General features: G+C 30.6%; 2 protein-coding genes and 2 pseudogenes across 2 annotated transcripts; 1 reads left to right on the forward strand and 3 right to left on the reverse strand.

The window, feature by feature from the left end:
* Window positions 1-610: 610 nt before the first annotated feature.
* On the reverse strand, window positions 611-2896 carry LOC111027752 (annotated as a pseudogene).
* A 3282-nt stretch (window positions 2897-6178) lies between these two features.
* Window positions 6179-7728, forward strand: LOC111027751. The gene is made up of 3 exons (XM_022306169.1): window positions 6179-6735; window positions 7090-7309; window positions 7489-7728. The coding sequence occupies exons 1-3, from the start codon at window positions 6535-6537 to the stop codon at window positions 7674-7676; spliced, it is 609 nt and encodes a 202-aa protein (XP_022161861.1). The 5' UTR covers window positions 6179-6534; the 3' UTR covers window positions 7677-7728.
* A 171-nt stretch (window positions 7729-7899) lies between these two features.
* LOC111027754 lies at window positions 7900-8945 on the reverse strand (annotated as a pseudogene).
* LOC111027753 lies at window positions 8875-9870 on the reverse strand. Its single transcript, XM_022306170.1, has one exon. It carries the CDS (start codon window positions 9803-9805, stop codon window positions 9533-9535), a length of 273 nt encoding a protein of 90 aa, XP_022161862.1. The 5' UTR covers window positions 9806-9870; the 3' UTR covers window positions 8875-9532.
* Between the last annotated feature and the right edge of the window lie 6725 nt (window positions 9871-16595).

Genomic DNA, 16595 nt, shown 5'->3' on the forward strand with positions numbered 1-16595 from the left:
AAGTTTCGAGACACCGAAGGAGAATTTGCAACATTGTATAGAGAATTGGTGGACCACGAATTCAAATTTTATGAATATTTTAGAATGAGCCAAAATGCATTTTGTGATTTGCTGACAAAAGTGGAGAAGTATATAAAAAAAAAAGACACATGCTGGAGACGGGCTATTTCTGCAAGAGAAAGACTGGCGGTTTGTTTGAGGTAAGTGTTTGTAATTTATAAATAACTAGCTGATCACGAACACTTCGTTGCCCTTAAAAAATGATAATTCTTAAGAAATGTGTGATTGTCCAAGTACTTTTGGGTGTAGGTACTCGCCGCAGTAAGTGCAACTCGGCCACCCTGGTATTTGGCAACACTATTTAAAGTCAAATTCAAAATAATTTTTAAATTATCGTGATTTTTACGTATTTTGTCAAAATTTAAACTTACAATGCTTATTAAAAAAAAAAACATGACTGTATTCTTAATATTTTTCAATTGTCATTGCCAAGGTAATCAATCTATTTATCATTAGGTATTAACTACTCAAATTCTTAATAATATATTCATGTAATCAAAAATTAAATTAATATTATATTTATTACCATACATTTATATATAATTTATAATTAATCAGATATGAAATTTTGCCAATATTCTTTTGCTGTATCTTGGGAAGAGGAAGTTTCATCAATGGTTTCCAACTGATTTGGATGTCGAGGGTAGTAATTTTGCATCGATTGCAACTCCAACTTTTGCACTGTAGAAAAAATCTCAGTCTTTGCTATATTTTGCAAGTATGGAGGTAGTGATTTTAAAGTGTGTGATATTCCAAAAAGGAAACAGTCGATAGGGTTATCCAAAGTTACGGTGGGTAGTCCACTTTTGCTTGATTTTGACTCTTCTTCCTTTTTTTCAAGTATGTACTTCATGAGTGTAGATGCTGCTGTCTCAGGTTGAATATTTTTTTTCCTACTGTTGGGTGAGTGTCTGGCTGACTGGTTGCTTGGATACTTCTGGAGAATTAGGAATATCAGTTGTTTGCAGAGATTCTTGTCCTTCATCATCATTATTAAGTTCTGCATATTCAGTGTCAGGATTCCTTCCAATGTTCCCCTTTGTTTCACGTTCTTCCATGTATTCAAGCAAAAACTGTAGCTGACTTTCAAATCTGTACGGTTTCACTTTTTTAACAGCTTGTCCACTTGTGGTTCTTCTTTTACTCAAAGACTTTCTGAAGTTGTCTCGTATGTTATTCCACCTTGCTTTGCAATTACCACCTGTGCAGACAAAAATATACAATTATTATAATTATAATCAGCAGAGCAAGTTTCACATTATTTAAATTTAAATATTATTATTAAATATTAAAAATTATATAATTATTAGTATGTAACTGTTTTACAAATATATTTTTATTTCAGATATCTGGCGACAGGCGATTCATTTAAAACAATATCATTCAGCTACCGGATTGGTCACTCCACTGTACAGTCAATAGTAACCGAAACATGTAGTGCAATTATTAAAGGTTTGATGAATGAAGTGATGCCTGAACCATTAGAAGAAGATTGGAAAAGATATGCACATGAGTTTAGAGATATTTGGAATTTCCCAAATTGTATAGCAGCTGTTGATGGAAAACATTGCTGCATACAGGCTCCACCAAACAGTGGTTCTCAATTCTTCAATTACAAGAAATTTTTTTCAGTTGTGTTGCTAGCCATGTTTGATGCAAATTATAACTTCATTGCAGTAGATATAGGTGCATATGGTCGAAACAGTGATGGAGGTATTTGGGCAAATTCTAATATTGGTAAAGCATTTGAATCGGGTAATTTATCGGTACCTGGACCCTCATCACTTCCGGGCACAAACACTGAACTTCCTCATGTAATTGTTGGCGATGAGGCATTTCCATTAAAGACATACATTATGCGCCCTTACCCCGGCCAGGAACTCGACGATTCAAAAAGATTGTTTAATTATCGTCTCAGTCGTGCAAGAAGGGTTTCGGAAAATGGTTTCGGAATTCTATGTCAAAAATTCAGACTGTACAACAGGTGGATACAATCATTACCAGATAATGTAGACAATATAATATTTGCCAGCTGCGTTTTGTATAATTTCATACGAAAATATGAAGCTGCACCTGTCATCAGAGGAGATGCAATTGGTAACGATAATCAAGTAAATTCAGCAATAAGAAACCTGTCCCATCGAGGTGGAAATGCTACCAGAGAAGCTTTTCAAATAAGAGATGCATTCAAAGATTATTTTTCTTCAGAAGCTGGATCAGTTCCATGGCAAAATCACATTTTAATCAACTATTAAAACGTAACAATGCATTGATTACCATACCTAGTCATTTATTATTATTACGATTATAAATAATAATAAGTATATAAAATAAATAAATATACATTGAACTATTCTGTTTTTATTTTTTTCTAAATATAGCTGTGGGACGCTGTTCTATTGTCGTCGCGTGCTTATCGCATCGACGACCGGGCATATTCTATATTTAATTAATTATAATATTTTATCTATTTATGTTCAAAAATATACGCGTATACGCGGAATGACGATGGTCGATTGCTACTTTTATTTATTTTATTTTATTTTATGCTGCGGCAATTTCTAGTTTTGTTGAAAAAATGTGATAATTTGCCAACTTAAATTATTTCATATAATATACTGATACACATGTATTAAACTAATAGTTAATATAAACGTTGAATACTACTAATAATAATAATAATAACAATTAACAAATACTCACCATCAGTCTTCATTTCCTCGCCAATTTCCTGCCATATTCTTCCCTTCAAATCGGAATTCAAATACTTCGGGTCCTTCAAATCATAAAGGACCTGTCTGTTCCGCACCAACTCAATTAAAAGTTCGTCGTTCATAATAATATAAATATTTTACATAAAACCAAAACTTACAATAAAATACACTAGTCAAAATTTGTATTTTGACGTCCGTGAAAAAGAAAAAATATCGGCGACGACGTATTTTTTTTTTTATCACGGAAGCCTGACGAGCACTGTGAACGTCGGAGCTTCACTGCGTCGGACGCGTGTGAACACGCACGGTCTATCACGGTCTAATAATATTTTTTTTTTCACTGAAGCTCACTGATGTCACGTCACGTCACGTCACGTCACTGTTATGTGTGAATCGACCTTTAAGGTGCTTTTTCGTTTACAACAATGTATGAAAAAGTGTAGATTGTCTAGGTATCAGTCATCAGTCGTGGTGTAAGTCGATAACTGACAGATCAATTCACCAAAGACGTATTGAATTCGTACTGCCATCGATGTAGATGTTCAAAAGTGTAGAATTGATGGCCGTATTTGATTGTCTAGCAATCAGTCATCACCGCTGTGTGTACTTATACCTAAGCCAAATAGGCAGGCAATTCGACTGCGTCGGATAGCAAACATTATGCGAACCCTATAGGATCCGGTTTTCCTGACCCCATTAGTGGCTTAGGTGAGTGAAGAGTGTAAAATATAGTTTCTAATGCACCTATGAGACTCGCTGGGAGTTTGTACCGATTTTGACGGTCTAGTCATTGCTATTATAGAAGTCTCACCTGATATAGGCAGACTACGACGGTTGTTTGAAACTCAAAAGCTTATGTAAGGTATTAATATCGACGTCACTGATAATAATTTGTGATAAGGTTTAGGGCGTTAGCGGTGTCTTTCGAAGGCGGGAATGCTGAGTTTGAGTCTCTAACTATCACTCATCACTGGTTTATGTCGATAGCTGACTTGCACCTTAGCCCTATAGATGGCGGACATTATGAAAACCCTATAGATATATAGCTTTGTTGCAATATAAAACCACCTTTACTTACTCACTTCATTATAGAAGTGTTGTGTATACTATATGCCAGGGATGGCAAATCCAGGACATGCGTGCCCGAAGTGGCATAAGAAGAGATTTCGAGGGATATCGATAAATCAAATTATTTTTTCTAGAATAAACTTTATACATTATATTATGTAATATTATAAAAATAATATATATTTATATTTATTTACTATAAATTATGATCATGGCAATATTTAATATACATAATACATATATGTATATTATCTTTTATTAGGTAATTTCTGAACGGTTTTGTTTGTAAAATAGCATGCATATATTATCATAATGATTAAATAATAATTATCAAAAAAATATAAATGTATCTTGAAATCAGACCAGGTATTTATTTCGTCAGGCAGTCGACACTTCGACAGCCTTCCTTTTGTTCGTAGTAGTTATCAGTTATTATTTACTATGCAGTATCCACGATCTACGTCAAATCAATATAATGCATTTTATAAGTGTACATTATTGTTACGATCTACTAATTATTTAAATTTAGCATAAAATGTTAATTAAATGTTAACTAAATATTAATTAAGAGACAACTATATAATACGAATATATCGTACTTTTTTAATAAATGAATCGAGATGACGTCAATGGTAATATTATGTAGTCTTAGAAATATTTTGGTAGTCGACATAACACAGTTGTACACCCAAGGCAGTCGAGATAAAACGGAAGTACCTACCCAAAAATGTATGAATATTCGGATATTCTGTTCTTCTAGTGTGCTATTGTAATTACTTTTGTGAATAGATACCCACATTAATTGCTTTACTATATATTACATAAAAATAACTAACTATACAAATATATATATAGTCAATCATACACGCTGATGGACATACATGTTAATTATTATTTAAATATAAACCAATATAGGTTATATTTATACACTATAAGAGTCAGGTGCCTATTTAGACTGTCAATATTGTGTACTCTCGGTTAATACTATTTAACTACATTTAATTACTAACTTCCTATTAACCTATTACTTTTTATATTACTATACTATGAAAACATATACATTCATGCATAAGCATAAGTTATAACCCAGTAATGCCGTGCCATTAACTATGTACAAATTACAATAACTAATAATTTAAATATCAAATATAATATATGCGATATTATAATTTGTAAGACTTTAAATAAAAGGTAGATTCACATAATAAAAAGTCAACTTCTGTAATATTAACCAATATAATGTGCATAACATTACCTATAATACTTACTATTACTATTGTTGTTGATAATAGATTGTACTATAAAAATTTCAATAATAAAACAGCCAACTAATTTCCACATAGACTTTCTATACAGACAAATACTTGCGTTAGTGTTATATTATATATTAATTGCATAAATAAATTCTCAATCAATTCTTATTTTATAGACTAGAGTTAACTATTTCAATTGTCATGTCAGTTTTTTAATATTTGTATCCAGTAGTGTTGGGTATTATAATTTATGAGTAGACACACCTAATTAATTTTTATCGGCGCCAGTGTCGCAGTGCAACATAGACCATATTTTAATCATGAAGATTGAAAAAAATCAAATCTTTTTTATGTGCATTATTAAACAAATATTAAGTGCTAGATTAATAAGTTAATAACGTACACCTTAATATTAGTAATTTAATGTAAAATACAATAAAACATATTGAACCATATGAAAAATGTGTTACCTTGTTAATTTACCATTTACCCATTTATTGAAAATCTATGTAGAAGGAATTTTGTGTACCATATATTTTCTGGTCACAAAAATATTGGAATCTACAAAGTAGTCTTTGCAGATTGTTAGAGAAGATGGAGGATGTTCGGTGAACGACCAGTCGACGATAAAAATTTTGGAATGCCCCTAAGTTGACGGTATATAGGCAACTTAATGTGCTCCTTGGTGCTCAGTGCATAGGCAACCTAATGTACTCCTATAGGTTAAGTGCATAGGCAATTTAATATGCCCGTGAAGAACCCTCGCGGCGGCGGCGCCAGACAATATGAGGAACGAATGGAAGGAGGTGGTACAACGGAGTCAGGGATGGTACAGTTTAATTATGGGGCCGCGGTCCCTGTGTTCTGATCGGTCTTTTGCAATGACCATCGGGCGCAATTACAATTCAGGCTGAACTTAAAATTACTGTAAACCACGGCAGGTGAAAGTCCGGTCCGGTGAGCAATGCAATCCGACGACCTGGAGCGGCCACTCACACAACGCACTGGGTTGCTGGCGGACTTACGCGCTTGACTGAGGCACCAGGGGGCCAATTCTTGAAATTATGCGACTAATTCTCACATGCGATAAAAGTCACAGATTTTATCGAAGGTGACTAATTTTAATCGCATGCGACTTAAAATTGGTATTCTTGAACTAAATCGATAAGATTTTATCACTTGTCGTATGCGATAAAGTATTCCGAATGAACCACTGTGGTAACAACACAAAATCTAGATTTTAACCTCAAATAATCCGGAATTCTACATAATATTTACTAGTTCTAGATAAGAAGTACTAGATAGTACTAGATAGTACTAGACTAGTCTCTAAACAGTCTAAACCGTGATTAACTTTACAACCTTACAGTTAAGTATTTGTTATATTTTTTTTTTGTTTATTTTGTTATAAGTACCATACTACCATTTTTAATATTATAATGTCTAAAGACACTAAAGTGAGACCAACTCAAACCCAGATGAAGTATTTGGTTGATCTAATAGCCAATGATCAACAATTGTGTTCGGGCAAGTTTACTAAAAGTTTTACACATAAAATTGCTCAACAAAGATGGGAAAGCATCTCTATTCAATTAAATGCATTACCAGGTGCGGAGAAGAGTTGGAATAAGTGGAAGAAAGTAAGTTAATTTGTTTGGTGGAGATATTAATTTTATAAGTATTTATAATTATTTTTTTCTGAACTAAAAATCTCTGCTCTGCTAAAAATGAGTAAAAATACTGTAACCAAACTTAAATCTTGTATTAAAAGAAATTAAGGGCCACTACATACTATCTTAAATGTTGTTATCTATCTTAAAAAACTCTTAATGAGTTATCTTACATGTTTAAATAAATATTATTTGAAGTTGAGACTCCAAACTAATTTAAGTTGATTAGGTATTACATTTTTAGTAGAGTAATAGCCTATAAATTAATCTTTTTAATTTTTAAAAAGTAGTTATCTTTAAATTAATTGTATTGTAATAATTAAGACATGGCAAGATACTAGAAACATAACAAAATCTAAAGCGGCAGCTATTAAAAGGCACATAGGAGGTACAGGTGGTGGATCAAAATGCGAAATTGAACTAAATGAAGTTCAAAAGGAAATTTTACCTTTATTTAGCCAAGCATCTGTTAGCGGTCACTTTAATTCTGAAGAGTCAGTGGTTGAGTTTGACTTTGATGATACAACTAAAGATGTGTTAACTGGTAAATTTATATATATTTCATTTATTCTAGTAATATTCAATCGTACATAAATAATTACACAGTATAGTCTTTGAATTAAATATATTTTTATTTGTATAAGTCCTACCAATTCATGTTTTATTGTATGTATTTCACATTTTGTTAAGTAATGTTCAACTATAGTATTATATTGTTTTTAGATGCTAATGAATTATGTATTGAAGAGTTGGTAGAGACAATCACTTACAGTAATTCTGAGAAAGAAAATAATGAACCCCCATTAAACATTAAAGCTGTGAATGAAAATTATTACGAGCCTTCAACTTTTGAACCATTAACAACAACTACAAGTGCTCATAAACCAAGTAAAAACTTCCAAATAAGTTAAAAAAAAAAAAAATTATTTTTTTATTATTTTTTAATTTATTTAATTAATTTATTAATTTATTTATTTTTAATGATAAATTATATGACTGATTAATTTTTTTTACCAAAGATTGGCTACTTAAATTACTTTTTTTATTTTGTTTTTAGTTATTTAGTTAATAAGTTATACATGTTATTATATTTACTAAAAGGTTACATTTTTATTTTATACTTTATATTTACAAGGATATGTTACACATTTTATTTTAATTTGTTTTTTAATAATAAAAATTATTACTTATTTATGTGTTGTTAGGTTGTCTTATGATTTAAGAGAGTTGAAAAAATGCATATAATGTAATTAGTTATATAACATTTCTATGTGATAAATATCTGATTACTCTATTTCTCTGTTGTCTTCCCAGTGTTAAATCTATGTTTCGGTTAAAATCAGCCAAGATGTCTTGATCTTCCACCATACCCAAATTATCAAGATCTTCAATATTAGGACCATCAGGCATAGGAACATTATTTGTGATACACATATTGTGCAGTACTACACATGCATTTATAATGGAAGATGCTTTTTCGGGCTTATAATGCAGTGTCCTATCTCTTAATAAGCACCTAAAAATAAATATATAAATGTTTATTGTTAAAATATCATTACAAAAAAAAAAAAAAGTTGAAAAAAAATCCTACCTAAATCGCATTTTTAGCACTCCATTACAGCGTTCAATTATACTCCTAGTTGACATTTGTCTTCTATTATAATTTTCTTCAGCTTCAGTGCAATTATATTTTCCAATCAAAATTTTAATAAAATTGGATGATAATTTAATAGTTAACATTTAAATCTAATACAACATATTACCAATTGGACATTGATTGAATGATATCCCTTACGGTTAACATATATGTATTCGGGATGTTGATTTTCATTTAAATTTAAATTTGTTGAAGGGGGTGTGATTGCCACATGTGTACAATCAATACACCCAACAACACCAGGAAATCCAGTATTCCTGTAGAAACTAAATGATATATAATTTAAAAACATGCCAAACAATTTTTTTTTTAAATTTAAAACTTACCCATTACGGATATCATTGAGTTCATTTATATTTTTTGGAAACTTAACCCAAGCATTAAATATTTCGGGCAGGTTTAATGCAGTCACAACTTCACTGATACAGCGGGATACAGAAGGTTGGGATAGACCCATAAATCTACTGTTACCAATAGGCGATTGGTAAGAGCCCGTAGCCAAAAAATTTAAAGTTACAAAAATATATGAAAATTAAAAATAGGTAAACCATAATTGATTAATAATATACAGTATAGTAGGTAGTATAAAAAATTACCTATATAAAAAAATTAAATAAAATTCCCATTATAATAATATAATGACTAGGAAATGGATTTGAACATAAGCGTGCGCACGGGGTAGTCATGGTAGGCACTTGACTACTCTGCGAACTCCTTTGGCCCCCTTCAATATTCAATATTATTATTATGATAATTGATAGTCAATCATAAAATACTGTTTCACTATGGTAAATGTAGTTAAATGAGGTTACCCCATCAAAATTAGTTTTTGTAACTTAGGTGTGAATATGAATATTATATATACATAATATGTGTGTGTGTGTTAATGTGTTATGTACTTATGTATACTTATGTATGACTACCCTGCCAGAAATTCTGCGCATGCTTATGGATTTGAATACTCTAAAAAACAAGAAAAATACCTTAAAAGTACGATTTAAGTTACATTTTTTAATTCATTGATGTATGAAATTAACTTTGTGCTTGGAATGTTTGGCAATGTTTTTGGACATAAAGAAAAAATGTAATTGCATTCAAATCCGTTCCCTATCAATGGCTATGCCTTACTTTAGTATTCAGATCAATCGCAGATGAACGGAAAGAATTTGATAAATGGGGACTTAATAGGATAATTAAATCTTTTACAACATCTTTAGTGAGTCGAAAGTTTTTTATGAATAACCGATCGGTTAATTTAAATGGATCCGTAATCATTTCCTTATTTCGTGTTTGTCTTTCATGATGCGCATTATTGAAATTATTTTGATGTTCTTCGACGTTATTAACAGCAAACAACATTGCCATTTCCTCAAAATTGGCCATTATAATTATAATATTAAAGAAAATGGGAAAAAACAAGTAATAACAAAACAGTCCACAAATTTGATGACGCGGGACGCTGTAAATGCGGCAATGTACCTATGCAAAATTGTATTGATATTTATTTATTTAATGTGGACCACAAGTCACAATACAACATTATATAAATTTAAGTTGTTAATTGTTATCAAATTAAAATTATTAAATGATTATTGGTATGACATATATTTATAAATTATCATGCGATATAGTCTTGTCACCGAGTTTTACCCAGTCGACTAATAGTCGAATGTTTTTCGTTCGATTACAGTCATACCTTTTTTCAAGAATACCAAATATTTATTTTCATGCGATAAAATGTTTATCGCATGCGACAAAGTTTATCACGATTTCAAGAATTGGCCCCCAGTCCCGAACTCGGGCAAGGAATCGGATTCTCCACGAAGGCTGGCAGGAATGACGTGATTATATATCGGTGTACTCACTCGATCGACTGCGGTTGACAATGACAAGCACGAAATGTGCCAAGACGTCGGAGTTGGACGTTGACGCAATGGCGTGAATAAAGATTTTATTGGTTTTAATTAACGGTACAGAGGAAAATATAACGTCTCGTATATTTAATATACGACGAGACGAGCGAACAACAGGTACGACAATATGATCCGAATGATACGGCAATAACAACAAGTGGAATTTATATTTTTAACAACGATATCAATTGTACATAATAATTAATTTACATAATGATAATAGGAAGAAATAATAGATAGGAATAATAATTATAATGGCGCATTCACGGAGAGGAAAACAGATAACACCGATTTCTGCACGGGCAAGCGGAGCTTGCGGGGATTCAGTCGTGGACCTTTGATCGCTGCGACGCGGACGATAATATCATTACGATGTGTCGTAACACAGATACATATATTTGTTATTTATATCACAGGGCCACGAATGTTACATAGAAAAAATGTATTAATGTATACAAATTATTATTTCAACGAAAATAATAATATCTTATAATATTTAATAATACAAATTAATTGCACATGATAGAAACTTAAGTATAACTGTGTGTGTATATATTATAATACTGTAGTTGTATTAAAATAGTAATTTTGCAAGAGCAGAACTATTGGATGCAAACATATTAATTACAGTTCTAACATCAATATGTACATCTAGCTCGCATGAAATTATCATTAACGCATCAAGTCTTTCTTCATTCATCGTCGAACGTAAGCGATTTTTAATTAGTTTAAGCTTTTGTGGTGATCGCTGTGCAGGACACGACGATCGGTACCACAATAATTAATTAAACGATGTAGCACGTTCGTCGCTGTCTTGAGACGTATGTTGAGAAGATAGGTATTGAAATTAATAAAACACTTAGACCCGTTTAGTCAAATAAAGTGAAACAATTTATTAATTATAATTTATAAACATAAAAAATTTCTAAGCACACTGTCATAAGCGCGTCACGCTATCAAGCAGTGCTGACTATCTTCTAACATTTGGTAGGTGCTCCACCCGTATTTATGCAGGTTCTAACAATGACGTATTATGGCGTGATATATTAATATTCTAATTTTACACCCTCATAATGCTGAATAACATTATTATGTATAATAGGTAAAAACAACTTGTTTTCACCTTTAATCTCTGTTTCTTGTTATTTAGGCTTTTTCGAACATACATATTTATACCAACCTATCTATCATAAATTATACCTCGTGTTTAATTTATTATTATGATTTCTACGTAATATATTTTAATAATTGTTACAGAATAATAAATAATAATATACTACTCTTTTGGGTTTACTACACTTTGAAAATGCGCGTTCTGGGGTGTCACTAGATACTGGCAATGCCACAGCTATGCTTAAAGCAGTATATATGTGAGGAAAGATTTCTTTTAAACCAAATGACCAACATATTTTGAAAATGTTTTCTATTGATTCACAATTTTCTTTCTTTTTATTTTGACTTGCTGTATAATAATATGTATTAGGCTCTTCCTCATTTTCTTCAACCTCCTCTTCGTATTCACTTAAAAATGCATTTTACTTTTTTGTACATTTTTTAAAAGAAAAATTTTTTTTTTAGTAAAGATTTTTGTCCTTGTACAGTTGAAACTACTACCTAGTCAGAGGTAGTACAATATAAATTATAATCATAAACTAAATATATAAATCTCCAAAAACTGTAAAATTTATATTATAAAAATAAATTTAAAAAAACATCATGATAATTAATATCTTAAAAATTTTTTCATTAAATTCAATAATCCTGCATTTTTTGGTCACATTGAGACTCGAGCACTTGAACCTGAATTAGTAAATTATATTCTAAAAATGGGACCATCTCAGCCATCAGATATTAATATGCCAAATAAGAAATTTCCTGAAAATCAAAGTTCAGGCAGGCGTTTCCATGAATCCTGGTATTGGAGAAAGTTATCTAGTGGCGAGAGAACACGTAGAAAATGGTTATCTTACTCTATAACTGAAAACAAATCATATTGTCTTTATTGTGCATTATTTGGTCGTGGATTTAAAGAAAATTGGTCAAAAATTGGATTTTGTAATTTTAGAAAAGGAACATTTAGTATTGCTGTACATGAAACATCTGAACCATATATTTTGGCTTCAATAAAAGTTGCTTACAGAGAAGCTGCATTTCCAATCATACTGTCATTAAAGGAGGCAGCTGTTGCAAACGTTTAAAGTAGTCAAACATTTAATTGATGTAACATTGTTTTTAGGACGTCATACTTTGCCTTTTCATGGGCATAAAGAAGGCTGAGACGAAAGTAATGAAGGAAACTTTAAGGATCTGGTGTTACTGTTAGCAAAGTATTCAAGTATTCAGGAACAGTTATCTTTAGTGATTCGGTACATAAATCAAGATGGTGGAAATGTGTGTGAAAGGTTAATTGCAGTACGTGAAACTGTTCTAATTTCTTGATAACATTTGTTTACAAAGTTTGATGATATATGTTCAGGAATGAATTTGAATTGGAAAACCAATCTGATTGGACAGTCTTATGATGGCGCAGCATCTATGCGAGGCTCTTATAACGGTCTTCAGGCTTTGATAAAACAACAAAACCTGAGTGCCACATATGTTTGGTGTTGGGCTCATCGTTTTAATTTAGTTATCGTGGATGCGGTTAGTTGTTGCTTGAGATCTTTTTGGAAATTTAGAAATATTATACAGTTTTATGGGAAGCAGTAAGAAACGTACACATTGCTTCACTAAATATCAGAAATTGAGATACCCAGGAAAACTTTTACGTAGGCTTAAATGAGTTGAAACTACACGTTGGTGATCTCTTTCAAGTGTTCTCATGACTGTTTTTTGTCCTTATGAAGCTATAGTTGATGCTTTAGATGAACTAAAAAATGACTTGGATAGAGTATCAAGTGTGCAGGTTGAAGGCTTAATTAATTTTTGTTTCAAGAACGGTTTTTGCTGACTGCCCTATGCTTTAAAAATATTTTTGACACCACATGTATTCTCAGTAAATGTCTTCAAACAGTAGACATTGATTTATTGGCTGCTATAAATTATATGCAAAATTGTCTTGCTAAAATTAAAAAGTTCCGATATGATGAAGAATTCAACAAACAAAAATTTCATCGAATCTAAAGAAGATATAACATTTATTTCTTTACCATCAAAACGTCTGCGCCGTGCAAAAATTAGAGCTGTAGAAATATCCTCTGATGAGCCAATTATTGACACCATCCAAAATTTTAAAGTTAATGTCTATTTTACAATCATAGATATTGTATTAACATAAGTATCAGATTGATTTAACGACCATTCAGTACCTTTATTTAAAGATTTGGCTCTGTTTTCGCACAAAAGACTTAAAGAAGTAGCTAAGACATCTTATATCTCGGATGATGCTTTTAAAGCATTTTGTGATGTTTACAGTAAGTTTGTTGAATTGAATACACTACGAAAAGAATAAATTCAGTTTGCTAGTTATTATACTCAGTTTGAAAAACATAATTTTACCACAAAAACTGCATTTTTACTACCAAAAAATGCAGGATCATTGCCAAGATCACAATATCCTATAAAAACAAAATAAGATTATTGAATTTAATAAAAAAATTTTTAAGATATTAATTATCATGATGTTTTTCAAAATTAATTTATATAATATAAATTCTGTAGAAAAAACAAAAAAATGTTATATTTAATAATTAATAATGTTTGTAATAATTTAATTAAATATTTGGATAATATATTCTTTATTGATTTATATATATTGCATGCGGTCATGCGGTTGTCATAGATAATAAAGAAATGGATAGGCCATCAGATTCTTATCGGTGTTCCAAGACTGATAACAAAGTGAGGCGATTTTTTTTTTATAAAAATATTAATCATTATTATAAGCTAAAATGAATTAATTATTAAACCTAATTATTTTGAATTAAAGTACAATTTAAAAATTAATTTTATAATAAAAACAAAATAGGTATTTAATATTATTATTTATTTATTATATCATAATATCACAGAATATAATATGTTCACTGATTAATACCTCATTGCCAGTCATTGGTTTTTGAAAAGTATCAGTTTGGTATACTTTGATCTTATTTTGGTTTGGTCATTTCGTTTTCTTATTTCATGGAACATCCTTATGTCTAAATATTTCTGAATTACTAACTTAGTTAACTGATCTTTATGTGTATCAACAATAGAATGATTATCATCACAGCCACTTAATTGGAAACTTATCTTGTATTGATATAAATTCATTTTAACTTGAGTAGTTAAAAACAAAACTGACTGTTTGTAATTTTTAACATTATAATAGCTTCTAAAAACTCTCTCCGTTTCCAAGCATATTTTCATAACAGTATCACTGGGCTTATACAATCCTCCTCGGTCCTTTTGACTAAGCAACTTCCGACTTCTATTTGAACTACTATCAGATGTATTTATATACAAAATTTTTTTACAGTTTTCGCAGTTAATTTTTTTTTCAATTGCTCTACTCACAAAACCAGCTACATAATAGCTTACATTTTCAATAAATAATCCAACCTCCCTTACATCTAAAAAATCATAATCAATATTTGTCTCATTGATTGATTGTTCTGAAACACTCAAATGTTTTGTATTGTCTAATATTGTGCAGTTTCCATAAACTGAGCCAACTACTTGATTATGAACTAAAATCCTTTTGTATGCTGCAGCAAATTGCCTACACGTAGGGTTATTATTATATCCTCCTCGACTCCTTATAGCACTAAATGTAGTTTCTATATGGTCTTGCGATAACTTATAGGTAAGCAGATATGTCATACAATTTTTTGGAATTAAGAACTCAATTAATTGTATTGAATTTATTAAACCTATAATCAATCCCATAAAACCTGTTTTTCTATTAGACTCTAAAACTTTTGTTATGCAAGGTTGTCCATCTTTTTTATATTCAACGAATTCCAAACCTTTAATATAAGTAGTAAAATTGTTGATAAATTCTTTATAGAAATTTATTGTTTCTGCACATATTGGTTTATTAAAAAGTTTATTTGAAAATTTTGATCTACTGTTCAAAATATCAAAAGCATTATTTATATAAATAATAAATTCTGCAGTTGCATCTATGTCACAGAACTCCGGTTCAGAAGATTTTAAAAAAATTAAGGCATCTGCAACACTTTGACTCATTGTTTGTGCTGCAAGTCTAACATTCATTTTTTCATCAAAGTATTGAATGTGTCTAGATGTTAGCTTTGTTCCAGCTCGCAAACCATTTTTACATTCATACTGGTACAATTTTTCAATATATTCCCATTTAATAATTTTCTTTTCAGCATTTTGAATGTATTTAACCACAAATTCCGATTCTCCATTAGAATTTTTTAAAAACTTTTTATCCCCCCAAGAGTTACGAACCAACTTTAGCATAAGTGCAGCATCTAAAAATACAAATATTGGTTCGTTTGTAGTTTTATTTAAAATGTATGCCATTTTGTGATCAATATCAAAATTTGCTCCTAATGATTTAACCATGCTCATATTTACTGCAGCACCGTCAAATGTCACTGAGTGTAAATTAGCACCTGTTTCAGATATTAGGGCAATTGCTGTTTCAAGAAGATTACTCCTTTCTGTGCCAGACAAACCATTAATAAAAAAATAACCGATTGGCAGTTTCCAATAGCCGTTTATCCCAACTACTAAAAACATTAAGGCATTTTTAGCTTCAAGTTGTTCATCTCCATCTACATTATTACATTGTACACCTAAATTTACATAGCCATAAACATTTCGTTGAGCATCCATTTCTATATGTCTTCTAATACTCATTTCATCAATGACTAAATTACAATAAATTGTTTCTTTACTAGCAACATTTTTAATTGTATCTAATGACTCTTTTGTAAAGCCTGGTTGTCCGTTCACTACCATAAACCATCGCCTTAATGTTCTAGGGTGTGGCAATAAATTATTAAACTTTTTACGGACATATAAATAAGCTTTTGGGGAGTAGTATTGAAGAGTAACTGAAAACTTTTTAATTTCTTCGGAATATGGTGCTCTAGTTTTCTTTTTTAAATTTTCACAAATAATTTGCTCAAGAATATCAGAACCTAAAGCCTGTAAGTATTTGAAATAAAAAAACCTATATTATATCTACATTACTTGCATATACATCAGTACATGTATATGTCTTGTTTCTACTGAATACAGTTAACATAAGAATGTCGATGTCGATTAGGTATTGGATATGAGATAAGGATTAAACTGTAGGT

This window comes from Myzus persicae, unplaced genomic scaffold (assembly GCF_001856785.1).
Source record: "Myzus persicae strain clone G006 unplaced genomic scaffold, MPER_G0061.0, whole genome shotgun sequence".
Taxonomy (NCBI): Eukaryota; Metazoa; Arthropoda; class Insecta; order Hemiptera; family Aphididae; genus Myzus; species Myzus persicae.

Coding starts and splice junctions, on each gene's coding strand:
- LOC111027751 (XM_022306169.1), top strand. CDS start 6,535: ATGTCTAAAGACACTAAAGTGAGACCAACTCAAACCCAGATGAAGTAT. Junction 6,736..7,089: donor GTTGGAATAAGTGGAAGAAA/GTAAGTTAATTT, acceptor GTAATAATTAAG/ACATGGCAAGATACTAGAAA. Junction 7,310..7,488: donor AACTAAAGATGTGTTAACTG/GTAAATTTATAT, acceptor TATTGTTTTTAG/ATGCTAATGAATTATGTATT.
- LOC111027753 (XM_022306170.1), bottom strand. CDS start 9,805: ATGGCCAATTTTGAGGAAATGGCAATGTTGTTTGCTGTTAATAACGTC.